Source organism: Tasmannia lanceolata, unplaced genomic scaffold, assembly GCF_043159265.1.
Source record: "Tasmannia lanceolata isolate RefF3 unplaced genomic scaffold, GAP_Taslan_0.1 ptg000012l, whole genome shotgun sequence".
In the NCBI taxonomy this organism is placed as follows: domain Eukaryota; kingdom Viridiplantae; phylum Streptophyta; class Magnoliopsida; order Canellales; family Winteraceae; genus Tasmannia; species Tasmannia lanceolata.
In genome coordinates this window covers 21,091,765-21,119,753 of record NW_027518689.1, presented here as the reverse complement: position 1 = coordinate 21,119,753, position 27,989 = coordinate 21,091,765, and the positions used below count along the sequence as shown (strand labels likewise).

Here is a 27,989-nt window from a genome sequence, read left to right as displayed (position 1 = left end):
ATTTTGCAGACCTGCTGTTGCATGAGAGAGCAGCCACATAGGCTCAGTTTTGTCTTATTCACTTAATCCATCTGAGATGGCTGCTCTCATGCAATAGCCGGTCCACAAAATGCCTTCTGCGACGGTCCCTAGCAAATGCCTTCACACTAAGGCTCAGCTTGTTTTAGATTATGACAACCGATTGTGGAGTTCTCAACCGATTGGACCGAAGATTGCACTAAATTATTGGGCCGAAAATTTCACTAAGTTTGAGTCCAATAATCGGTTGGGGATTTCAGAATCTGTTGTCATAATCTAAAACAACCACGACCCATATGGGAGCGGACAAAACAATGACATGAGTTCAGGACGATAAATTCGAGGGTATCTCTATCGACCCTTTTCTTCTGACCCCATGGAAAATCGAGGAAGCTGAGGAACATCTTAAATGACGAATTCGATTATGCTCTCGTCAATTTCTTTACTGACTTCATCATTTCCATCTTCTCTCCATGAGATTTATGGGTTTCACTCCAAGGGAAGAGGACCCATCAGGAAAAAAATCCTTGTCACCTCTATCAATGGATCCGTTCCTAGCTATAATTCAAATCAGGTCAGTACTTCCAAGAATTCTGGTTTTGGGTATCAACTTTTATGGTAATGAGGTTCTTTGGAAGATTAGTATGTTTCTCTTTTCTTGTTCCATGTATTTTGTGTGGATGATATTAGAATTTGGGGTTTCTTTAGGACTCCTTGTCAAATTTTGTTGGTAATTTGGATAGGTGAAGTCTGCTTTCATTATTTTTTGGAGTGGACTTACATTATTGAATAAACGTAGAAGCTTTAATTTTCAATGTTTGCCTGTATTTGATTACATCTAGCTGGGGGTTTAGTTCTCCTAGTAATGGTAAAATCTAAGGATTTTCTTCTGTTTTTTTCTGTTCTGTTATATCAATCTGGAATTGGGTTCCTGTTGCGGACAAAATCTGTGAATGGCTGAGCTGGAGATGAGAAACAAGTGGACGGCCTTGATTTGTCCTTGCTTTCATCCTACACACGAAAGAACGGTTAGAAGACCACCTCGGAGGGGTTTCTCCAGGAAGGCCCTCCGATGCTTAAGTCATTAATCGCAACAGATAAGGAAACTCAACTTGAAATAGTAAGTTTTTGGGAATCGTGTCCCTTACCTTTTGGATCTTACCCATATTTATAGTGGTTGGGTGTGTTAGGGCTAATCCGTGATTTCCCGTGTGGTATGATTACCATATTGCCCGTGAGCGGATGGCAATGAGTCGTAAATACTGCTTCTTGTAGGAGGCTTTTGTTGAGCATGGGGAATTACTTTGTTACCCTTTTGGCATATGAGGGCCCTTTGACACGTGGAGCTTCCTGATTGGCTAGTTATTTTTATCCCTATCAGTTGCCCCCCACTCCTTTAGGTCGTTTTGAGGTCTTGGGGAGTGCAGTTTTTTCTTTAAGCAGTTTATTTTTAAGAGCTTTTGGACGACCTCCTTTGACCGAGCTCTTTTGGCCGAACTCTTTCAGCCGAGCACCTTTAACTGGTCTTGTTGTTTGTATCGGGAGATCGATTGAGATTTTAGACGATCTCTTTTGGCCGAACTCTTTCGGACGGCCTTCTATCGTTGCATTGAGAAGAGATCGGCGCTTTTTTTGGGCTATCTCCTTCTGGACAAACTACAACTGAGGATTTTCGAGAATCCTTTAAAGGTTGCAAAATATGGAGCTCGGTTGGATTTTCGGACGAACACTATATTGGACGTCCTCCGACCGTTGCTTTGAGAAGAGATCGGCGCTTTTTTTGGACGATCTCCTTCTGGACAAACTACAACTTAGGATTTTCGAGAATCTTTTAAACGTTGCAAAATATGGAGCTCGGTTCAATTTTCGGACGAACTCTATATTGGACGTCCTCCAACCGTTGCTTTGAGAAGAGATCGACGCTTCTTTTGGACGATCTCTTTTTGGACGAACTACAACTTAGGATTTTCGAGAATCCATTAAACGTTGCAAAATATGGAGCTCATTTGGATTTTCAGACGAACTCTATATTGGATGTCCTCCCACCGTTGATTTGAGAAGTGATCGGCGCTTCTTTTGGACGATCTCCTTCTGGACAAACTACAACTTAGGATTTTCGAGAATCCTTTAAACGTTGCAAAATATGGAGCTCGGTTGGATTTTCGAACGAACTCTATATTGGACGTCCTCCGACTGCTGGGAGGTGAAGAGATCCGTTGTGCGCTTGGACGATCTCTTTAAGCTGACCTCTTTTAGCGACCTTCGGCCATTGGGAGGTGAAGAGATCCGTCGTGCGCTTGAACGATCTCTTTAAGCCGACCTCTTTTTGGACGACCTTTGGCCATTGGGAGGTGAAGAGATCCGTCGTGCGCTTGGACGACCTCTTTAACCCGACCTTTTTTTGGACGACCTTTGGCCATTGGGAGGTGAATAGATCCCTCATGCACTTGGACGACCTCTTTAAGCCGACCTCTTTTTGGACGACCTTCGGCCATTGAGAGGTGAAGAGATCCGTCGTGCGCTTGGACAACCTTTTTAAGCCGACATCTTTTTGGACGACCTTTGGCCATTGAGAGGTGAAGAGATCCGTCATGAGCTTAGACGACCTCTTTAAGCCGACCTCTTTTCGGACGAACTACAACTTAGGATTTTCAAGAATTCCTCAAACGTTGCGAAATAAGGTCGGTTAGATTTTCGGACGGCCTCTTTAAGCCAACCTCTTTTTGGACGACCTTCGGCCATTGGGAGGTGAAGAGATCCGTCGTGCGCTTGGACGACCTCTTTAAGCCGACCACTTTTTGGACGACCTTCGGCCAGTGGGAGGTGAAGAGATCCGTTGTGCGCTTGGACGACCTCTTTAAGTCGATCTTTTTTTGGACGACCTTCGGCCATTGGGAGCTGAAGAGATCCGTCGTGCACTTGGACGACCTCTTTAAGCCAACCTCTTTTTGGACGACCTTCGGCCATTGAGAGGTGAAGAGACCCGTCGTGCACTTGGACGAAGTGCACGACCTCTTTAAGCCGTTCTCTTTTGGATGGCCTCCTGCCGTTGTATTGTGGAGGTCGGTTAGGATCATGGACGACCTCTTTTCAGCCGATCTCTTTTTTGGACGGCCTCCTGTCGTTGGATCGTGTGGAGATCGGTTGAGATCATGGACGATCTCTTTTCAGCCGATCTCTTTTTGGACGGTCTTCGGCCATTGAGAGGTAAAGAGATCCGTCGTGCGCTTGGGCGACCTCTTTTTGGACGACCTTCAGCCATTGGGTCGTGAAGAGATCCGTCGTGCGTTTGGACGACCTCTTTAAGCCGACCTCTTTTTGGACGACCTTCGGCCATTGAGAGGTGAAGAGATCTGTCGTGCGCTTGGATGACCTCTTTAAACCGACCTCTTTCCGGATGAACTACAACTTAGGATTTTCAGGAATCCCTCAAACGCTGCGAAATAAGAAGGTCGGTTAGATTTTCGAATGACCTCTTTTTGGATGACCTTCTGCCATTGAGAGGTGAAGAGATCGGTTGTGATCTTGGACAACCTCTTTCAGCCGACCTCATTTTGGACGGACTACAACTTAGGATTTTCAAGAATCCCTCAAACGTTGCAAAATATGGAGTTCGGCTGGATTTTCGGACGAGCTCTATATTGGACGTCCTCCAACCGTTGGATTGAAGAGATCGACGCTTCATTTGGACGATTTCCTTCTGGACGAACTACAACTTTAGGATTTTCAGGAATCCCTCAAACGTTGCGAAATATGGAGTTTGGCGAGATTTTCGGATGAGCTCTATATTGGACGTCCTCCAACCGTTGCGTTGAAGAGATTGACGCTTCATTTGAACGATCTCCTTTTGGACGAACTACAACTTAGGATTTTTAAGAATCCCTCAAACGTTGGAAAATATGGAGTTCGGCTGAATTTTCGGACGAGCTCTATATTGGACGTCCTCCAACCGTTGCGTTGAAGAGATCGACGCTTCTTTAGAATTTTTAAGAATCCCTCAAACGTTGCAAAATATGGAGTTCGGCTGGATTTTCGGGTGCTTCATTTGGACGATTTCCTTCTGGACGAACTACAACTTAGGATTTTCAGGAAACCCTCAAACCTTGCAAAATATGGAGTTCGGCTAGATTTTCGGATGAGCTCTATATTGGACGTCCTCCAACCGTTGCGTTGAAGAGATCGATGCTTCATTTGGACGATCTCCTTCTGGACGAACTACACCTTAGGATTTTTAAGAATCCCTGAAATGTTGCAAAATGTGGAATTCGGCTGGATTTTCGGATCAGCTTGGACGTCCTCCAACTGTTGAGTGGTGAAGAGGCCGTCCATTCAATAGACGACCTTCCCCCATACGAACTACAACTTAGGATTTTCTAGAATCCCTCTAACGTTGCATTACAAGGAGGTCGGTTGGATTTACTGACGACCTTCTATTGGTAGTCCTCCAACCGTTGAGTTGTGAAGAGGCCGACTTTCCCCCATACGAACTACAACTTGGGATTTTTTGGAATCCTTCTAACGTTGCGTCATAAGGAGGTTGGTTGGATTTACGGACGACCTTCTATTGGCCGGCCTCCAACCGTTGAGTTGTGAAGAGGCCATCCATTGAATAGACGACCTTCCCCTATACGAACTACAACTTAGGATTTTCTAGAATCCCTCTAATGTTGTGTCATAAGGAGGTCGGCTGGATTTAGGGACGACCTTCTATTGGCCGGCCTCCAACCGTTGAGTTCTGAAGAGGCCATCCATTGAATAGATGACCTTCCCCCATACAAACTACAACTTAGGATTTTCTGGAATCCCTCTAACATTGCGTCATAAGGAGCTCGGTTGGATTTACGGACGACCTTCTATTGGCCGGCCTCCAACCGTTGAGTTGTTGATTATTTGATTATCTCATCGTATACGAACATGAATTAGGACAAAATTCCGAAGACAAGAAAGTGATAGAAGATCTGAGTGATCATTTCATTAACAAGATAATCTCGGTCAGAGCCGGGTCATTACACCGACTTCCTCTTCTTTTTGTTTACTGATAGAACCTTCGGAGGTTCTTAGAATTCCAGGCGTGGGGGAGTGTTTGACCGTCCAGCGTCTCCAGCCAGTAGGTCCCCGGCCTTATGACCCTTGCAATTCTGTAGGGAGCAAGCTTGCCCAGTTTGGTCGGATGTCATGGTATCTGGCTATACTCTGGTGATATGCTGCCATTTTGATTCCCGCCCTCTCTCTTGCTTCTTCCAACAGATCGACGTTAGTCCTCAATCCGTCCGGATTATCGTCCGGATTATGCTGCTTGTTGAAGTATTCGTTCCTGAGGGCGGGGGTGCCAATTTTCAACCGTATTAGCGCTTCGGTTCTAAAGGTTAGGTTGAAGGGAGTTTCTCCCGTTGCAGTTCTGGTTGTCGTGCGATACGCCCATAGGACATGATACAACTCGTCGGCCCATCGTCCTTCGTGGTCATCCAATCGCTTCCTGATTCCTTGCAACAAGATGCGATTAGTGACTTCAGTTTGCCCGTTGGTTTGTGGATGGGCCACTGATGTGAACCGCTGTTCTATTTCCAAGTTTGTGCGGAATTTCCTTAACTTGGCATTGTCGAATTGTTTTCCATTATCGGTGATGAGGATCTTGGGGATGCTGAATCGGCAGACCACTGCTTTCCAGAAGTAATTTGTAATGTTGTGTTCAGTGATCTTGGCCAGAGGCTCGGCCTCGACCCATTTCGTAAAGTTGTCAATCACGAGAACCACGAACTTTCTCTGTCCGCTAGCTGGAGGAAACGGCCCCAAGATGTCCATGCCTCAGACTGCGAAGGGAATTGGACTCAGGATTGGGACCATCGAAGTTGCAGGGAGGTGGTCGACTGCAGCAAACTTCTGACACTTCTTGCACTTCTTCACAAGCTCTGACGCATCCTGTCTAAGAGTGGGCCAATAGTACCCTCTTCGGAGTACCTTGTGTGCTAGGGCTTTTCCGCCCAAGTGTTCCCCACATATGCCCTCGTGGACTTCCCGGAGTGAGCGGGCTGCATCGGTGGGCCCCAGGCATTTCAGATAAGGCCACTAGTATGATCTTTTGTACAGTTCGCCTCTGTGCAGAGTGAATCGTGTAGATCGTTGGACAATCTTGCGGGACTCCTTCTTGTCCTCCGACAGTGTCCCGTGTTTCAAGTATTTGATGACATCATCCATCCACGAGGGTTCTTGATTGATCTGCAGAACTGTCTCTTCCTTGAGGTCAATGATTGCCTTTTTTAGTACCTCAATGTAAACTGCTCCCAGGTTCGTGTATTCGGATGTAGCCAATCGTGAAAGGGCATCGGCTTTTGCATTTTTTGTCCTGGGTACTTTGACAATCTTAAATCTTCTGAATGCCTCGGCGAGGGTCTTTACCTTTCCAAGTATTTTGACATCCTTGACTCTCTAGCTTCGTACTCTTCGACGACTTGGTTGATGATCAATTGGGAATCACTATGTGCTCGTATGTCATATGCTCCTACTTCCACCGCCAGCCGCATCCTTGCAATAAGGGATGCGGCTGCTCTACTGTTGACCCCACTTCTTCGGCGAGGCTACTGCTATCTGTAGGGCTTGTCTCTAGCTATGTGCTTGGTCCTCGGGACATAAGCGCTTCTTCCTCTGTTACAGTCTTCTCAAGTACTGATTCATGCTTTCCGGCGGGCTCACTCGGTATGCTGCATTATGCCAAGAAGTCTGCTAACACCTGGGCCTTTATGGCAGGACGCGGCTTATAATGGATGTCAAATTCGCCGGGTTCTACAGACCATTTCACCAGTCTTCCAGAACTGTTAGGCTTGTGCAGTATTTGTCCTAGTGGCTGATCTGTCAGGACATCGATGGTGTGTGACTGGAAGTATGGTCTCAGCTTACGAGCTGCCATCACCAAAGCGTAAGCTATTTTCTCAATCCTCTGATATCTGAGCTCTGCATCATGGAGTATTCGGCTAACGTAATAGATAGGCTTTTGCTGGCCACCATCTTCTCTTGCCAGAATAGCGGCCAGAGTGTTTCTCGTGACGGCCAGATAAAGAATGAGCTGCTCTCCGGGTTCGGGCTTACTAAGCAAAGGCGGTGAAGTGAGATATGTTTTCAGCTCGTCGAAGGCCGTTTGGCATTCTTGAGTCCATGGTGAATTCTTGACTCCCTTCAGAGCTTTAAAGAAGGGGAGACATTTCTCCGCAGAATTCGAAATAAACCTCCCGGGAGCAGTGATCCGACCAGTGAACCTTTGGATTTCTCTGATGGTAGCTGGCAGGCTCATCTCTAGCACGGCTTGTATCTTCTCCGGGGTTGCCTCAATGCCTCTCTGGCTGACCATGAACCCTAGAAACTTACCTGCTTTCACTCCGAAAGCACACTTAGTCGGGTTTAACTTCATATTGTTCAGCCTCAGGACTTCAAATGCTTCTTCCAGATCGGTGACATGCTGGTCGGTTTGGAGGCTCTTTACGAGCATATCGTCCACATATACCTCCATGTTGCGTCTGATCTGTTTTTTGAACAGTTGATTGACTAGCCTCTGATATGTCACCCCAACGTTTTTTAGATCGAAGGGCATAACTCTGTAACAGTACAAGCCCTGGTCCGTGATAAATGCCGTTTTGGGGACATCCTCTTCGCACATTCTGATATGGTTGTAGCTCGAAAAGCCGTCCATGAAACTGAGTAGTTCGTGTCCCGATGTAGCATCAATGAGCTGATTGATTCGGGAGGGGGTAGCTGTCCTTTGGGCATGCTTTTTCAGATCGGTGAAGTCGGTGCAGATTCTCCACTTCCAGTTAGACTTTTTGACTATAACTACGTTGGCCAACCAGTCCGGGTAGTGTATCTCTTTGATGAACTTAGTTTGGAGTAGTTTCTCGACCTCCTCACTTATGGCTTTCTGCCTCTCCGGTGTGAAACTTCTTCTTTTCTGCTTCGCTGGCTTGCAGGTGGGATCGACATTGAGCCTGTGGACGCTCAGGTGGGTCGATCCCGGGCATGTCTGCGGGTGACCAGACGAACACATCTGATTTCTGCCTTAAGAATCTGATCAGGACTGTCCTGAGGTCGTTCGGAAGTGTCGACCCAATTCTAACAACCTTATCTTTATCCCCATCTTCAAAGAGGGGAATGTTCTCCAAGTCCTCGGTTGACTCGTTCCTTATTATCTGGGCTTTGTCCCTTAGATCAAACATTTCGATCGGGAGCGATTCGGCTGCTGCCTTTCCTTTGAGGAGCGTTGCATAGCACTCCCGGGATTCGATTTGGTTTCCTCTGACTTCTCCGATGCCTTCAGGCGTGACGAACTTTATCTTCTGGTGGTAGGCCGAAGTGATGGCTCTTAGCAGTTTCTGCCCGGGTCTTCCTAAGATTGCGTTATAGGCGGACTGGGCTTTAACCACTAAGAACTCTATCAGCGCGAAGCTGTGGTGCGGGGCACTACCGATCGAAACAGGCAGCTCTACGGAGTCTTCGACTGGCACGATATTTTCGGAGAAACCATATAAATGGGAGTCGAAGGGCTTCAGACGATCTTCCGGGATGGCATTCTGTTTGAAGGCATGCTAGTACAAGATATCACCTGAGCTCACGTTGTCCACCAAAACTTTCTTCACGAGGAGGTCTGATACAATCATGTTGATGACCATAGCGTCGTTATGGGGCAACAGGACCCCCTCGAGCTCCACGTTCGAAAAAGATATGGTTTGGTCCGTTTACGGTCTTTTACTGGGGATGTGGGCCGAACTGACCTGCCTTGCGTATGCTTTTCGTCCTGATGAAGAGGTCCCACCTGCCGTTAGGGCACCTACTATTGTATTGATGACCCCAGCTGACTGTGGGGGACGACTCTTTCTGGCAGGACTCTTCTGCTCCTGAGTTTTCGAGTGTGCCAGACTCGAGCGTTTCAGGATTTTGCGAGACGACTCTCTTTCCATTGGTCGATCTTTCTTTCCCACGAAATCTCTGAGGTGCCCCCTCTTTATCAAGTTCTCAATTTCCTCTTTAAGATGGCGGCACTTGTTGGTGTCGTGCCCGTGGTCCCTGTGATACCGGCAGTACCTTGACTTATCTCTCTCGTTTCCCTTGGTCATTAGCTTCGGAGGCCATTTGAGGTACTGCTCGTCTCTGATGGCCATAAGTATTTGACTCCTCGGTGCGTTGAGGGTGGTGTATTTGTCCTCTCTCCTCCTGGGGCTTCCATCTCTTCTTTGATTCCTATCCTCCCTCCGGTTCTTCTGATTCGGGGCTGATGTACCCCTCTCTTCTTCCCGAACTTTGCGCTTAATCTCATTATCTGCTTCGGGAATGAGATTAAGCGCAGTCAATGTCTCCTCGGCCGTTATATACTTCTTAGCCCAAGTTATGAGATCGGCGAGGGAGGTGGGAGCTTTCTTCGCAATGGACAATCTGAAATCCGCAGGCTTCACCCTCGAAAGGAGGGCGTTCATGGCCTCTGACGGGTCCAAGTTCGGTATCAGCAGGGCTTCTCTATTGAACCTAGAGATGAAGTCTTTGAGAGACTCACCCTTTTCTTGTCAGTCAGTCATTAATGATGCTGCTGTCTTTCGATTTCTTCGGCTGCTGAGAAAATGCTTCACTAGTTGGTCTCCGAACTCTTCGAAAGACTTGATTGAGCCCGGCTGGAGGCTTGAATACCAATCTCGGGCGGCTCCGACCAGTGTGGCCGGGTAAGCTCTGCACATAAAGTCATCTGATACGCCATGAATGAGCATCATCGTCTTAAAAGTCTCGAGGTGGTCTACTGGGTCCGTTGTGCCGTCGTACTGTGGTAGTTGGGGCATTTTGAATCCTTGTGGTGGTACGGCTTGGAGGACCTCCTCGGTGAACGAAGGTTTGTTGCTGAAGGGTCTCTTGTATTCTGAAGGAGCTCCCTTAGTGAGGTCCTTCAAACGATGATCGAACTCTTCTAATTTCTGTTGAACACTATCTGTCTGACCATGCTCTTTTCCGTTCCTTTGTTGAGGATTCTCCCGAAGTTTATCAGAGGTCGACCCAGATTGGCTGTTCGGGCTTCTCCATCTGCGATGATGTTGTTGTGTTTGTCCTCTGGACTCTACCTCATCACGAGGGCGATGGTCTGCTGATCTCGACCCTTGCCTTTCACTTCTTCTTGCGTGTGCAGAGGTTATGGAGTGCGCTGATCTTCTTTGTCGGCGCTCTGGCGTAGGGGAGTGGCGGTTTCTTCGCCGGGGCTCTGCTGTTCGTGCATTAGAGGTCCTATCTAGGAAGCACGAGTACTCTCCCGGGGCTCCCCCACCCGCACCCGACACGTATGGGGTGCGGGTACGTCCGGGTACGCCCCGGGTACGTCCGGGGTACATACCCCCCTTTTTTGTAAAAAAAAAACTAATTTTGCGTGTCGGGTGCGCACCACGCGTACCCGACACGTCCCGCTTCTTCCTGCTGCTTCTCTTTCCTCTCCTGCTTCTCTTTCCTCTCCTGTACTTCTCTTTACTTTCCTGTACTCGGTATTTACATGTAAATGCCTTTACTATTTTATTGTCCATTTACTTAAGATTTACATGTAAATGCCTTTACTATTTTATTGTCCATTTACTTAAGATTTACATGTAAATAACGGAATACCCCCCTTTTGGATTTATTAAAAATAGTTTCAACACCCAAATCTAAAAGGAAAAAAAGTCAACTCTCCAGTTCTAGTACAAAATTCAAAGAAAAAGGGTCGGGTCAAAATTTTAACTTTCTTAACTTCCAAACGGTGGGGTATTTTTCAAATTTTAAAAATTCATAAAATCTATTTTGTCCAAACATTATTAAATCCCAAAAGTCCGGTAAAAAAAATCTCATAATTTGTTCTCTAAAAATTATTCATCTTGTCAGGCACTGGTCAACACACTGGTGACAGACTTTTTTTTCTAATGAATGATGCCTCTTGTTATGAAATATGGAACTTAATCACTTATGAAATGAAGAGTAATATTAGAATTTTCCATTTTGGTGATGTTATTGTTATTTGATTGCTCTACAATTATTATTTTTTAATTTTTATAAATATATAATAAAATATTAAAATATATTATTATATTCGGCGTACCCGAACGTACCCGCACCCGGTTTTTTTGGCAAATCACGTACCCACGTACCCGTGTCGTGTCGTACCCGCACCCCGTACCCGTACCCGTGCTTCATAGGGTCCTATGTGATTGCTGATGTCTGTTCTCTGGTCTCGCATGCGCGGCGAAGTTCTCAGCCAGACTTCAGTATTGATCAGCCAGGTTCGCCATTTGCTGGACTGAAGTGTTGAGTTGTTCTGCTGTCGGGGTGGTCGGTGGCGGAGGTTGAACCGGCAGCTGCTCAGATTGGTCCTCTCCTGGAGGGACGATGATCTGTGATGCTATTCGTTGCCTGGTGTTTCTGCTCCAAGGGTTGGACCGTGCCCCCTGAGCAGAGCTGGTGTGTGCACCTCTCTGAGCACCTGCCATTTCTGGGCCCTTTGAGACTTTTATGTTCAGTTCCCGCGGATGGCGCCAATCTGTTGCTGTCAAAATCTAGGAATGGCTGAGCTGGAGATGAGAAACAAGTGGACGATTCTCCCTTATTGATAGACTAAACCTGATCCTCTTTCCTGCGTATCACCTAGTTGTAATTATACATCAAATAGGAACTGACATCCTACTTCAATTAGGCATCTGGACCTGATTTTCTGAGTTAAACCCAGAAATTACAGGCTTTTGGTAAGGAAATCAATCCTAAACCTACCAAACTCCTTAAAAATTCATTAATCTTCTGAATTGTTCTTCATTTTGGAGAGTCCATGACAAAACTCACCCTCAAGTTATCTTATTCGTACTCATCAAACAATTACATATTGTCATAATGAATTTCTTTTTCAGTCACCCATTAGGAGATCTTCTTCCACTGTACAAGGTATCATACTATCTGTATATTGCCTGTTCTTCTATTATGCTTTCCTTGGAAGGGGAATATATACTTCTGTCTTTCCTATAATGTTATACTATTGAACTTGAATAATCAATGGCATTAAACATGGGGATGATATCATAAACCTCTAGTAGCTCAATCTTATATCATTTATCATTGATCATTTGATCTGATGGGGAATTTTAGGCGGACAAACTGTTTCCTAGTTGAGCTTGTTATCGGTTCCTGTCTGGAATCTTTATCTTCCAAGATACACTATAATCTTTATCCCCTTCTTGAAAAAACGTGATATTCATTGTTTATTGGTGGCCTCTATATACTTGTTGCCCGCCTCTGTCTTCTGATGTACTTGAGTATGTATTTATTGAATGTTTTCAGCCAAAGCTTGACCATTCTTGCTATGAGTGACATGCAATGGTAGAGGGACCAAGTTTGGGTCCATGACTATAAGTCACGAAGAGCCCCGAAGGAATCGAGGGTCCGTGACGATGAGTTACGAAGAGGCCCGCAGAAATTGAGGGTCCATGATGAAGAGTCACGAGGAGCCCCACAGGAATCGGGAGTCCATGACAATGAGTCACGAAGTGTCCCACAGGAATCGTGGGTCCATGATGATGAGTCATGAAGAGCCACGCAGAAATCGAGGGTCCACGACGATGAGTCACAAAGATCCACGCATTAATTGAGGGTCCACGATGATGAGTCACGAAGAGCCATGCAGGAATATTGAGGGTCCATGACGATGAGTCACGAAGAGGAATCGAGGGTCCATGATGATGAGTCGCTAAGAGCCCTACAAGAATTGAGGGTCCATGACGATAAGTCACGAAGAACCCCGCAGGAATCGAAGGTCCATGACAATAAGTCACTAAGAGCCCCACAAGAATCGAGGGTCCATGACGATAAGTCACGAAGAGCCACCGCAAGAATCAGGGGTTCATGACGATAAGTCGTTAAGAGCTCCACAGGAATCGAGGGTCCATGAAAATACTCCTTCCCAAGGCTCTGATTCACTACCTCTATCCGTCTGTCAGTTTGAGGATGGTAGGCACTCGCATGCTGAAGCCTGGTTCCCATCTTCTCACATTGTATCATTCAATGATGTTCATAAACTTCACATCTCAACAAATCGTCTTTGGAAGTCTATGAAGGTGCACAACTTCCTAAAAGACGATTTCAAAAAGTGCAAATCATCTTGATTCCTTTTGCACGGAAGAAAATGTGGCATTTTCAAAACCTATCTACAATCACAAACATAGAAACCATACCTTTTTTTTGGTAAATCCAACACAAAGTTCATGCTTAGATATTCCCATGGGACACGTGGAATTGATAATATAGTGTATAGATTGTTTTTTTCGGTAGGAAACATGTCAAGTATGGCATTTGTTAGTGTAGCATGCAACATCTCTATGCATAAATGGCCAATAGCACTTAACGTCTATAAGTTTCGAAATTTTTATGTGGCCTAAGTGTCCTTCCAAACCTACACCACAAAGCTCTACAATGATCTTCTCTTGCTACAAACAATCAAGGAAGCAAAGCTGGTTACTTCAAAAGAAAACTCTATTTTGAAGTAGAAACTCCCCATTAGGATCCTCCTCCAAGCATCTTCTTGGTATGTTATCAAAGTTAGGGTTCTTTATAGTGGTCTTTGAGGAGGCTGAACCCCACAACTTCAGCCGATAGAGTGTGCAACAAGGCTACTAGTTGGATCAACGCATTTGCATCACATATTTTCTTTTTGATTGGTGTCAGAGAAAAAATGTACTCTTGAAGGAGGCCACCAACTTCCATGGATCAGTTTGAGCTTCTTTCGGACTATAAAATGAACTAATGGGGGATGTGGTAGTGCCTCCAATACCTTATTTCTTGAATAAAAATGTAGAGTTCCATATCATAAGTCGAATATCAGCAACCCATCATTCAAATTCTTGCTAAAGTAATGCACACCCTTCTAGTTCAGGACTACACCATGTGAAGCATCACACTCGACCTCGAACACCTTCTTAAAAATAGGGAAACACGGGAACAGTGGTGCTGGTTGACGTTGTCTTCTCCTTGACCAACTTAAAACACTTTTTGCAAGCTGTAGTTCACTTGAAAGGATCAGACTTCATGCAAACAATAAATGGTAAAACCAATGTTCATGATAAGTGATAATAAAAGGTTACAAGACCATGGGACCTTTTGACTTGAGTGATGGTAGTTAGCGTAGGCTAATCTACAATAGTGTTTCACTTTCCCTTCGTCCACCTTGACACCTTTACAAGTGACACCATATTTCCCAAATGTGATAGTCTCAAAAAGAGAAGTGCACGTTTTGAGATTAGGCACAACTTTTCTTGTTTTAATACATTTAAAATCAAAACAATGTTTTGCATGTTGAAGCAGGACGATCGAGGGAAGGGATGTTGGGGGTGAAAAGGGTGTGAGAAAATCAAGGTTTTGGATTCTAAAATATATGATTAGATTGAAAGAATATTTCTACTAGGTTTAGGGTAGGTTTAGAAGGATGCAAACATATATCGGAGAGGTGCATACATATGTCGTGAATTTGTTGACATATGCCAGGAAGGTGCAAATATGCCGGGGTAGGTGCAGACATGCCGGGAGGTGTTGGAAAAGATTTTTGGTGGGACTAAGAGGCCCATGGATCAAAGGATCATATGTACAAATCAAGAACTAAAAAAGAAAAAAAAAAGCAATGGGAGATAAAAATACCTAGAATCTCTTTAGGTTTCCTAAGAATGTCACCTAGGTTTAAGCAACACAGACTGAGAACGAGAAAGAGTTAGATAGCAAGGTTGGAATCTCACCAACAAAAACCTAGGTAATCACACCAAGGGATTCTTAGGCATCACACCTTACGGAAGATCAAGGCATCACACCTTGTCAAAAGGAGTAGACATCACATCCACAGAAGAGAAAAACTTCAAATATTTATTAATTCATCATTCCATAGGATAACATTAAAAAAGAGTGCCATGAAGCTTACAATATATAAAAGATAAAAAGGAGAAACCTAGAAAGTTCTGGAGCCCTAAACAAAAACCAACATTTTTGGACCAAAATACCCACCAATGACTTAAAACTTGCTCTCACTTAAAATTCCCTTAATACACAAGTGAGGCATATTTAAAACACTCATAACTCAAAAAACTTAAGTGATTTTGATGGAAAAAGACTATAGTAACCCTATTATAACTTAAGGGAATAAAATGACACCTAAAAAATTAAAATTTGGACCTTAGGACAGTCCCTATCATAGTCCCCCATTGGAAAAGATTCGATTGGCATGACATATGAGAGTTCTTCAATTGGAAGCTTTGCAAGTATCACATACATTTGTATTTTCCAATGAACTAGGTACTTCCAATGTACAAGTAGCTTTGGGCAATCATTTCGTTGATTTGAAGTATTATTATCATAAGGTGCTCCTTCGCCCGCTTCCTTAAGCCTGTAGATTTCTACTTGTGTATCCTAGAGTAAGTAGTTAAAATTTGGCAAGGGTCAAAACATTACGATTGGTGACTTTGTTGGCGTGGTCTGAAGCTCCTACTAACCGTGTCGAACGACTTTCCTCTTCCAGGTATGTTGTATGACAATTGTTACTCTCTCTCTCTCTCTCTCTCTCTCTCTCTCTCTCTTTCAAGGTGGTAGAATGCTACCATCAAGCTCCTACCACCATTCTCCAGTTTTCAAGGAGGTAGAATGCTACCATCAATGATCCTTCCTATTCCTTGTGGCCAATGCATATGGGCCAATTTCATGTAGAATTTTGAATATTTCCTTTATCATTGAAAAATCATTTTGCTAATGTAATGAATAGTTGAAAGTTGAAGTCTTAAGGTTTCCTGCTGCACAATTGTCTGTCTTTGAAGCATAGTTTTAAAGTTCGGCCGAAATCCGAAAGTTCGGCCGAAATCCGAAAGTTCGGCCGAAATATGTCGGTTTCGGTGTGGACCGACACCGAAAGAGCAATGGATCAGAAAAGTATTAAATTTCGGCGAAATTTTGGTAATTTCATCGAAATTTTGTCCCCCCCCCTTTTTACAAGATTTCCGTCGAAAATAATTTCATGATTTACACCGAAAGCAATGAATGAAAATTTTGAAAATTGTAAAATTTCGGTGGAAATTTTTTAAAAACCTAAAATTTATAAATAGTTTTACATTATTTCAGCTGAAACCAAAAAATTTCGGTTTCGGTTGTCGCCGAAACCGACATTTAAATCCTTGCTTTGAAGGTCTCATGTTACTGTTGATCTCAGATGCAGACAGACATACACGCCTAATTGTGCAATTAAATTAGCCACTGTGTCTTCTCTAGCTCCGGAAGAATAGTAAAAAAAGATGACATGGTCTTATGCTTTGCTGTTTGAGAGTACCTCCAGTTTCTGTACTTCATCTCTTGCAACTTCAATATGATATGCAGATGGGGACTGATATCTGCACTACCATATTTTGATAATGGCACTAATCACTTTTATTTACAGTTTCTGATTGACAGCTTGGAGCTTTTTGGGAATTGTAATAGCCTTTGACAGAGTTTTAAAAGTGTAAAATGATGAGCAGTGCCATTATCAGTATATAGTAGTGTCGATATCAGATTCCTTTGCAAATACCCAGTTTCTCTAGCAGCAGATTTCTTAATGCACCTTATCCCAAGTTAAGTTATATGGGAGAGACTATGAGAATAATGACAAGAAACATCCAAAACATAAATTTTGCATGCCACTAGCAAAAACTGTTTATTCAGTAACATGTACTTCCTCTAACTATTGCATTTTGATGCTTCAGATCAAATCAAATGCAGTAAGAGATGTTCACAGAGTCAAAAGCAATCTCGAATCTTTATTCTGTTATGATAAGCCTATTCCAGAAGAAATTATTGAGAAGCCCATTGGGTTATCACTTGGCGAAAGAAATATAGCGGATAATCCTCGTTGCATTGATTGTCAAGCAAAAGGTGCCGTCTTGTGCACAACCTGCTCTGGTTCTGGATTATACATTGATTCTATATTGGAGAGTCAGGGAATTATTGTGAAAGTCAGGTGCCTAGGTAAGAATCTTATCTTTGCTTGTCCCATCTTATCATTCTTATAGAATAGAGAAAACATTCGTTCATATTCTTGATTATAGTTTTCATTACCCTGCTGATTTTCTAATCTTTATTTCATCTCAGCAATTGTTGCGTGGAATTCATATTTTTTTTATGAGGAAGCACACTACTTATTTTTCCATTGGCCCTGCAATTCTTACGTATGACAAGATAAATTAGAAAATATAGAAAACAGAGTCTGGATATTGTTATTCCTATTGGAATTCATATTTTTTTTTTATGAGGAAGCACACTACTTATTTTTCCATTGGCCCTGCAATTCTTATGTATGACAAGATAAATTAGAAAATATAGAAAATAGAGTCTGGATATTGTTATTCATATTGGAATTCATATTTTTTTATGAGGAAGCACACTACTTATTTTTCCATCGGCCCTGCAATTTTCAATTGTTGCGTGGAATTCATATTTTTTTTATGAGGAAGCACACTACTTATTTTTCCATTGGCCCTGCAATTCTTATGTATGACAAGATAAATTAGAAAATATAGAAAATAGAGTCTGGATATTGTTATTCATAATGGAGTTCTATCCATTAGCGGTCTTTTAATCATTTAAATTCAAAATTCAATTCTAACTGACTGGTAAGTTTATTGAAATTTAGAGGAATTTTTTAATGCAGTTTATTGAAATTCAATTCTATCCATTAGCGATCTTTTCATATTGCCATTTAATGCAGAAAAGTGGAATGTGCAGTTCATGATGAATTTTTTCAATTGGCAGACTGATTTGTTTGCTTGTTTACTAGCCAAATTTAACTCAGTTCACTAAGAGAAATGCGCGGATAAAAGAATTTAGAAATGGACATCTGAAGGAAAGTTCTTAGTTAATTCTTTCTATAAGCAATTATGTCTTTTGTCGAATCAGTCTCCAGCTTGGTGAGCCTAGTGTCACGGGCCAAATATTTGAGCAACGGAATAACCCGTGCGGCGCCCCAACATGCACGAATGCTAGGGCCAGCCTTCAATCGTGCAAGCCTTTAAAGGCCCTACACGCCAACACCCCTTTATGCTTCAAATGTGCACACAAACTCTAAGCTGTTCAACAGGCTACTTGGCTCAGATCTTGACATGCGCTTCTAGATACCCACACTCATGATCAGCCTGCATCACGAGTACATCGAACATAAGGCCTTGGGGCCTAATGCAAAGTCCATCGAGTACGAGGCATGACGATGCCACGCACCAATCCGCCAAGCACTAGGGCTTGGTCATCCAAGGAGCAAGATGCCCCATGGACTGATCCGCAAGGTGTACACCTCGCGAGGGCAACCGAAGTCGCCCCGGCACGAACCCATGGAAGACCTAGAGAATGGCCTACCCACGAGACGTACCGCGGTGCAGACGGGCAAACAGTATAAGTAGCCCCCTGCACCGGTCCGCCGCGCAATGCATGTGGGAACCCAACCCAACATGCACTGTCTTTGGCCCCCATCCTCAACCAAAGAAACTGGAGCATCCCTATGGATAGCTCACAGTCCGCACCCAAAGCTCCCTTAGGGCACGCCTACGAGTTGAAGTATGATTTCCTACTGTGTGCAACAGATGCACAAGTAAGTCCTCTTGCAACCCATGAGCAAGCCACCAAGGCTCCTGCCCACACCTGCTGGGCCTAACGGGGGAGGAGTCAGCAAGTCACGGGGTCAACTCCTCCTATAGAGTTTGGCCAACCAACCAGCTTAGCGGCGAGTGGCGACCAAAGGTGCTATAAACAACGCATTTCCAAGACGCAACGAGACGAGACGAGATGGATTTTAATACCGGTTGTGTCCTGAACTGTTTCCCCGTGACACTAGTGTTCTACTTCTTCTACCCTTGATTGAGTGCAAGGCTTTTGTTGGATGACGTGTTTAGATAAGATTCTCTCTGTGGAAGATCTTTACAAAAGAGAAGAACATTGTCAGTCATTGTGCTTTATGTTTTGTGGATGACGATTCAGTTGATCATCTCCTCCTTCACTGCAGTTACACGCTTGTGATCTTGTCCTTTGTTTTTGAGCTTTTTGGGATGAGTTGGGTTGTTGGGTTCTTCCTGGCTGTATCAAAGATCATTTTGAATCTTGGGTCTTTAGCCCTTTGCCTTCCTGTGTTGGGACTCTATGGTTCTTATTCTTTGTTAAATAGTTTTGGTTTATTTGGAAAGGAAGGAACAATAGGCTTCGTAGCTGTCTCTAGATGCATACAAAGCATCTAGAGGTAAATCTTCTCTTCGGTGGTCCGTTAGGAGACAACTCTTCCTATCGTTAGTGGTATCTCTGTTAAGTCATCCTGGAAGGAGATTTGAGCAGCCACAAGGAGAGCCCCCATCCTAGGTTGAGTCCCTCTCCTGAGTTTCTAAAATTAAATTTTATGTCTCTAGCTTGGGTAATCCTGGTCCAGCCAATGTTGGTGTTTGCTCAGGTATTTTGACACGGGGATCAAGTGGGCTTTCTCTGGATCTGTTTGAGAAAAGGACTCATGAAGTTGAGGTCCTGGTGCTTTTGACTGGGATTCGTCTTGTTGGATAATCTCATAGTTGGGGGTGATTCCCTTAATGTTGTATGGTAGGTCAAAATTGGGGCCTGCTATCCGTGGAGGTTTGCAGACATCATTGAAGAAATTCTTTAGTAAATTGATGGTCATAAGTTTGAAGTTCGGCATGTTTGATAGTCTGCAAATGATGATGCCGATCATCTTGATCAGGGGTTGACAAGGATGCTATTTTGATTTTTGATGATTTTCCTTCTAGAATAGCTTTGTGTTTATTTTAGATTCTCTTTTTGCTTGTTTTTTTGGCTTTGTTGTTTGTTGACAAGCATGGTCTTCTTTTCATTCTAATTCCATCACCATTAAGAAAAGGTTTGGGAAATTTGAAGTCTCAAGAAAGAGCTACTGATCAATATCATACTAAGAGAACAACATTGGAATTCTAGATATTCAATGAACTGGTTTGTCCTCTCTGTCTTATATAATTGGAAGTGCAATACTTTGCTTCAAAATCATAATTGAAGTGATGATGGGCAATGACATCAACTTAAGCAAAACAGCAATATTGATACTTTTGTTTTTATTTTTTGAAAGTTCTTTATAACTGTTAAAGTGGTTGAACACCAACTCAACATTTCAAATCTAAATTTGAGCTACATTGATTTTTTTTTTTTTAAACTTTTGTTCTGTCATCCTTATCAACCCTTCTTGCACACGAATTGGTTGCCTTTGTTTAGGACAGTCCTTTGAGTCTTGGCTGAGAATATCATATTCATGGCAGCTAATGAGTGGTCTAGCAATAGTAGAAGGGCTAGCGATTAGCCTATCTGGCTGTTGTGATAATAACGCAGTCCTTGAACTTTTTGGCCTTTGATTCAGCCTATGGTGATAACCAAAGCGTAGAAACTCCTGTCCAATCACTCTTTTCAATTCTTCTAATGTCTCAATTGGTGAGCATCAATATCCCATCGTTGGTGGGTCTAAGCTTGCCACCAATCCGCCTCTCGGAATCTAAACCTCGCAACTACCAATGGCACTGGTCTCATCACTGGGACATTCTAGGACTGGAACACCTCTTCAACTGTGTGCATCCAATCAATTAAATCTATAACTTCCATTTTCCAATAAAACTCGGGGATGTTAGCCTCATTGCATGATTCCCATTGCTGGTCGTCATGTGGATGAAAACAATGCCTTGATTCTGTTCTCCTCGGCATTCTTGCCTTGAATTCTTCCGGCTTCCTTCTTGGAATGCATGCTCTGCCTGCGAAGGTGATCTATTCTGCTGTAACACCACCTGCTGTAACACCACCTGATCCATCTTTTGGTTCAAGTTTCTGACCTCTGCAATCAATGCTTGCTATGCTCGCTGACTTTGGATAAAAAATTCTATGAATTGTATCCTTTCCAAATGCTCAAGAGTGTCCGGACCTGAAGTTGCCCGATATTTATGACTTCCTTTTCTAAGTGCCATTGCTGCCAATTTTGGCAAAATTCTCCCAAAATGTGGTAGTTGTCACTGTTGCTAATCGCAAGTTTTGCTAATCACAAAACTTGGAGCTGCCTATTTCTATTCCAAATGGGAAATCAACGAAAAAAATGTGGAGAATTGTGCTGCTATGTAAACAAACCAGATTGAAGATGCACCAAACCAACGCAGGGCAACATAAGATAAAAATTTCTACTAGCAAGCTGCAAATTAATAGCACCAATCTGAACTTCTTGCTTTAAAGCCCCCAACAATAATTCTTCCCAGGATTAGCAAAGCAATGGAGCTTCTCTGGCCTTCTCTGTTACCAAGTTGATGCATTTGAGATTCACAGAGGACGCTTCGGATACCGCTTTGATGTAGTTGAGTCTCGCAGGGAAGTTCTCTATTAACCCTAGTCTCAGGTCATAAACAAATCTATTGGCTGAGAATGAACTAGCTGTTATTAATTAAGCTAACATGTTATTGAATTATTTCGAAAAGGTCGAACTTCCAATTGATATCGTAGATTTGTAATACTCAATTATAAAAAAGCTCAGGATAGTTTAGGTCAGTGAACTTTCGTCGGTAGTCCTTAAGAATTCAATCAGCAACTAGCAGGGCCTGAACTAGTTCTCAGATAAACAATGAGCTCTCTGTTGGAGATGGTTGCTCCCAAAACAAAGGACTGAAAATCCTTGTGTCAGTGGTTCGAATCCACTTCTAAGCGGGCGGATAGAGAAGCAGAGGCAGGCTTGCCAGGTTTTAAATTCTTTGTTTCAGATCCGGCTCATCAGCAGAAGAGAAGAATGTGGTGGAGAGAGGTTGCTTGGTATTGATCCCATTGGCTCGGCATCAGCATCAGCATCACAAGCACAGAAGCACTAGATCTGTGAATAGGCTTGTCTGAGAGTAAAATAAAGCTCACTATTAGCTGAAGTCTGGCAATTATCAAAATCACTTGTATAGTTCTCGGTTCTAAGAGAATTTGTTGACAGATTTATTCGAGAGAGAGAGAGAGAGAGAGAGAGAGAGAGAGAGAGAGAGAGAGAGAGAGAGAGAGGGAGAGAGAGAGAGAGTTTGTTGACAGACGCTGGTTCAAAGATCAGCCTTTCTAAGCCATGACTGAAAATTAACCTTCTCACTTTTCAGCCTATAATCATCTCTTAGCAAATCAAACATAAAACCATTCTCTTAGTTAGAATTTCAATGGAGATGAATTAACTGTTAACGATTTTCAGAGCTGAACTCATTTTTGGCTGAGAATTAATTAGGGATCAGCGTGTCACGATCCTGAACTGTCTGCCCAAATGTAATGGAGGAATGCAAAGAGCTATCATATATTTGCGAATCAACTTTAAGTCTTACATAAAGATTAGATCTAACTCCAAATGTTCTCAGATTTCGGTTAACCATGGGCTGTGAAACTTCATTTGAAGTCGAAATCTTGAGTTTTGGTGGTTTAATATGCAATTCAAAAGAATAAAAATAAAAATCAGCAAGTTAAAAAAACGTGATTCTTCTGTAACAGAATTCTGGTATAGCAGCTGAACACCAGGAACCAACAGCTTGTCTAAATCTGGAGTTTTTCCAATGGCTGTGAGCTGAAGTTCAGATCTGCTTTTAGGTGATATTCCATACCATTTAAAAGGAAATTCAGATAGTTCTGAACTGTTTGCAAAAAAAGATTCCAGCCGGAAATACAATTGATCACAGATTTATCGCTGCAGTGTTAATCTTTTAATTTACTCTTGATGAGAATATTGTAAACAATGAGATCTGAAATTGAGTTCCTGATATGATGGTTTTGAATCTATTCCAAAGACATTCCTCAACAGTTGCTTGTGTCACGCCCCGACCCCACTGTGTAGATATTGTCTGGTTCTGGGTCATCTACCCTCCCCAGTTTTGTTTTTCCCGCGGAAAACGCGTCTACATAGGGAGAGGAGAAATCCACATATATAGCCCAGTAACTTTTCCTTCCTTTCCGATGTGGGATCTTTCACTCCACCCCCCTTAGGGCTCAGCGTCCTCGCTGGCACACCGTATTGGGTGGGAGGTCCCGATACCATTATGTCACGCCCCGACCCCGCTGTGTAGATATTGTCCGGTTCTGGGTCATCTACCCTCCCCGGTTTTGTTTTCCAGCAGCACTAACCGTGCCCGACCCACTCCGGCGGGCCCGCCCCTTGGAGATGCTGAAAACACATCTATTAGGAGCAAACCCATGACACTAGCCGACGTGCCAACCCGGATGGGGTTGGCACCCCACTGTGTAGATATTGTCCTGTTCTGGGTCCTCTACCCTCCCCGGTTTTGTTTTCCAGCAGCACTAACTGTGCCCGACCCACTCCGCGGTGCCCGCCCCTTGAGATGCTGAAAACGCGTCTACACAGGGAATGGGGGTCTACACATATAACTCAGGAACTTTCTCTCTCTGCTTCTTGTGGGACTATTACAATCTACCTCCCTTAAAGGGTCCAACGTCCTCACTGGCACATCCTACTAGAGGAGGTACGGCTCTGATACCATATTTGCGACGCCCCGACCAACCGTGTAGATATTGTCCGGTTCTAGGCCGCAGCCCTTCCCGGTTTTAAAATGCGTCTACAGAGGGAGAGGGGAAATCCACATACAGTAACTTTTCCTCCCTTTCCGATGTGGGATCTTTCAGCTTGGATCTTTAGATCTCATCTGAAATTTTTGAGAGGAGTCATTGCATCCTTCTAACAGTGATCCAAATGAATACATTCCAGCAGGACAGTTCTACTGCCATTAATGAACTACATTGCAACCGAGCCATTCTTTAGTACAATTTGTCTTCAAAATTCAATGCAAAAGCTGTTTCCAATTCGAAAATTGCCTACAAATATGATCTCTAACAGCGGATAAATCTAGGATTATAAATGATAGAACAAGAAACCCTTACACTTTGTAGATCTGAACAGAATTCTGTATCTGAAGCAGAGATCTGCTCAATGAAGTGTCTTGGTTGAATTTTCACCAAGAAATGCTTGGATCTACAAAGATCTTGATGGTTCAACTTGAGATCGAGTTAGGGGATGCAGGAACTCTAGAAATGATAGATTCGGATTCGCGTGTCGGGATCCGACATGGATTGAATTGTTGGATTCGGCAAACCCAAAAAAACAGGATTCATGGATTCAATAATTTTTAAATAAAATAAAATTTTCAAGAGTAAAAAAATATCTATCCATCCATCCATAAGGGTGTCAATTTTGGCTCGGGCTCGGAAGCTCGCTTCGAGCTCGGCTCGAATCCTTAACGAGCAGAGCCGAGCCGGCTCGCCAGGCTCGTTAAGCTTAACGAGCCGAGCCCGATTTAGGCTAGGCTCTGCTCGGCTCGGCTCGTTAAGGCTCGTTAAGAATTTAATATATTTAAATATATATATTATATATTAATATATACACTAAAAGGGTTGTCCAGGGAGTGAAAGGGGGAGGCAAAATATGTCACTTCATTTTTGGAACCCCATTTGTTACTTGGACCACCCCCCATAGTGTAAAAAAAGTAGTCAAATTACACTAGATAGGGCTGTCCAGGGAAGATGAGGGGTGTGAACTTAATATAAGCCAAGCTCGGCTCGGCTCGCGAGCCCGAGCCGAGCTTAACGAGCCGAGCTGAGCCTGGCCAAGCTCGGCTCGGCTCGTTTACACCCCTATCCATCCATCCCTCTCTCTCTCTCTCTATATATATATATATATATATATATATATATATATAGAGAGAGAGAGAGAGAGAGAGAGAGAGAGAGAGAGAGAGAGAGAACATTTCCTACACACTTGTGTAGGTAAGTTACCTACACACTACCTTAAAATACAGTGGGGGCCCACATTGTTTGGGTGATCCAAACAATTCATTTGAATGGTCCTCACATAGATAGGGTGTCCACAAAAAATCAGATCCATAGACCCAACCCTACGATTTGTGGAGGTAAAATGGACGTGCCCTTCACAAATTAGTCCATTTTTTGCCTCCATAGTTTGAATGGTTAGGATGATCCTATGGATCTGATTTTTTGTGGACACCCTATCTATGTGAGGATCATTCAAATGAATGGTTTGGATCACCCAAACAATGTGGGCCCCCACTGTATTTTAAGGTAGTGTGTAGGTAACTTACCTACACAAGTGTGTAGGAAATGTTCTCTCATATATATATATATATATATATATATATATATATATATATATAGAGAGAGAGAGAGAGAGAGAGAGAGAGAGAGAGAGAGAGTAAGGTTTTTGCGCTCGAGCGCAGATGGGCTATCTGTGCTCGAGCTACAAACAGTCTCTCATTCGTTGTTGTGTGTGGGTCCGGGTGTAAAGAAGGAAGTTAAATCAAAATTTTAAAATGACAGTCGAGTCCTACCCTTTCAGCGAAACAAAATTAAAATGACAATCGAGTCCTAGGGATTAAAAAAAGAAAACGAGCGAGGGTTTTTGTCCATAACGCAAGCAAGAAGAAGATCTGGGTTTTGGGTGAAAAAAATTGTGGATCTGGTCTTTTTCCGCAGCGGGAAGAAGCCCCATCACCAGCTTACTTCAACTCAAGGTCTCTCTCTTAGGTATGTATATTTTTTTGCTTTTTTCCTTTTCGTTTTCATCACCATTTTTTCTATTTTTTCCAAATCTTCTTTGCAATGAAAATGATAGCAACATATCTTCTCTTTTCTATTTGTTCTTGGCTTAAGGTTTTTTCAAATAGTGATTCGATTTTTTTAAAAATAGAGCCTTTTTATATTGGGAGCTTTCCAAATATATTTAGGGTTTTTTTTTGAGCTTTTCACATACAGATTCATCTATTTATTGTTTTTTCTTTTTTGAACCAGAGTAGGGAGAAGGGAGAGAGAACCAGAGACGAGAAAAAAAAAACCATACTTTTTTATCGTAATGATCTTTTACGAGGGACTCGAATGTCCTTTCCTTTTTCCACGTGAAAGAAGCAAGGGCTCGACTGTGTTTTTTGAATTATCTTTAAAGTATACCTGTTTCAGCGTGTCCCACATCTACGAACCAATAGAAAACTCGTTATTACTCGAGCGCAAATAGCCCATCTGCACTTGAGCGCAAAAACCTTATTATTTATATATATATATATATATATATATATATATAGAGAGAGAGAGAGAGAGAGAGAGAGAGAGAGAGAGAGAGAGAGAGAGAGAGAGAGAGGTTTCTACACACAAGTGTAGATAACTTATCTACACTAGCTTAAAATACAGTGGAGGCCCACATTGTTTGGGTGATCCAAACCATTCATTTGATTGGCCCTCACATAGATAGGATGTCCACAAAAAATCAGCTCCATAGGATCATCCTAACCCATCGAACCGTGGAGGCAAAAAATGGATGCATTTGTGAAGGTTTATACACGTCCATTTTACCTCCACAAATCGTAGGGTTGGGATGATCCTATGGAGCTGATTTTTTGTGGACACCCTATCTATGTGAGGGCTAATCAAATGAATGGTTTGGATCACCCAATCAAAGTTGGAGGGGAAAATGGACAGACACTGTTTCGGCCCATTTTTTCCCTCTACAAATGGCAGGGTTAGGATGATCCTAAAGGGCTGATTTTTGGTACACACCCTATCCATGGAAGGGCCTTCCAAATGAATGCTTTGGATCCCCCAAAAAATGTGGCCCCCACTATGGTTTGTGCAGCCATGCACAGATAGCTTATCTGTGCAGCTGCACATAATTCATTTCCTCATATATATATATATATATATATATATATATATATATATATATATATATAGAGGAAAATGATTGTGAGCTTGAAGCTCATATAGCTCATATAGCTTACATGTGGGTCCACATTGTTAGGATGATCCAAAGCATTCATATATATATATATATATATATATATATATATATATATAGAGGAAAATGATTGTGAGCTTGAAGCTCATATAGCTTATATGAGCTTGAGGGCCCAAACACATGTGGGCCCACATTGTTAGGATGATCCAAAGCATTCATTTGAAAGGCCCTTACATAGATAGGATGTGTACAAAAAATCAGCTTCATAGGATCATCCTAACCCATCCAAATGTGGAGGGCAAAATGGACAGACACCGTTTGCCACAAATCTGCTCATTTTTTCCCTCCGCTTTTGGAAGGGTTAGGATTATCCAATGGATCTGATTTTTGGTACACACCCTATCTATGATGGGGCATTGCAAATGAATGGTTTGGATCACCACAAAAAATGTGGGACCCATGTGTTTGGGTCCTCAAGCTCATATAAGCTATATGAGCTTCAAGCTCACAATCATTTTCCTCATATATATATATATATATATATATATATATATATATGTATGTATGAACTACATTTCCTCACTACAAATTCAATGCATATTATGGTTTTTACTATTATATAATATGTGCTTCATTCCTTTATATTTTGTTTTTTATTCGTAACTTTTATGTTCTCTAATTGTTATTTTGTAGGTTGTGGAGGCACTGGCAACATCATGTGTTCAGAATGTGGAGGGCGTGGCCATATTGGAATTAAATAACCTATTGTTGCTTCCTTTCTTTGGTATTTAGTCTGACCTTGTATTTTTGTTTCAGTGATTGTAGTCTCCTTGTTATTTACTCCTAGTAATGGGAAGAAATGCCTGTCACTTGGTTTGTGTTGCGTGTTTCTTGTTTTCAATAAAAAACCAAGGGGATAATGCTATGCACGTGGAGACTGAGGTTCATCCAATGAGATGTGCTTTCGAAACCCCAGACCGTGAGGTCGTGTGCTTAGGTTTGGCTTGAGGGCCGTACCTGGTCTGAACAAAAGAGAGGGCTAGGTCCAGATCTTAATTACATGGCCTAGCTGCGTACATGTATTTTGTCGCTTGCATAACTAGGAATTTTATATTAATGTATGCCTAGGAGCATCAATCAGTTGTATACCGAAATATTTTTTTTCTCCTAATGTCCAATTTGGACGTGTTTTACCTTC

At 42.8% G+C, this 27,989-nt stretch overlaps 1 protein-coding gene across 1 annotated transcript; it reads left to right on the top strand.

The window, feature by feature from the left end:
• The first annotated feature begins 304 nt into the window (after positions 1 to 304).
• On the top strand, positions 305 to 27,989 carry LOC143887699 (DnaJ/Hsp40 cysteine-rich domain superfamily protein). The gene is made up of 3 exons (XM_077391844.1): positions 305 to 592; positions 16,752 to 17,013; positions 27,485 to 27,989. The coding sequence occupies exons 1-3, from the start codon at positions 428 to 430 to the stop codon at positions 27,550 to 27,552; spliced, it is 495 nt and encodes a 164-aa protein (XP_077247959.1). The 5' UTR covers positions 305 to 427; the 3' UTR covers positions 27,553 to 27,989.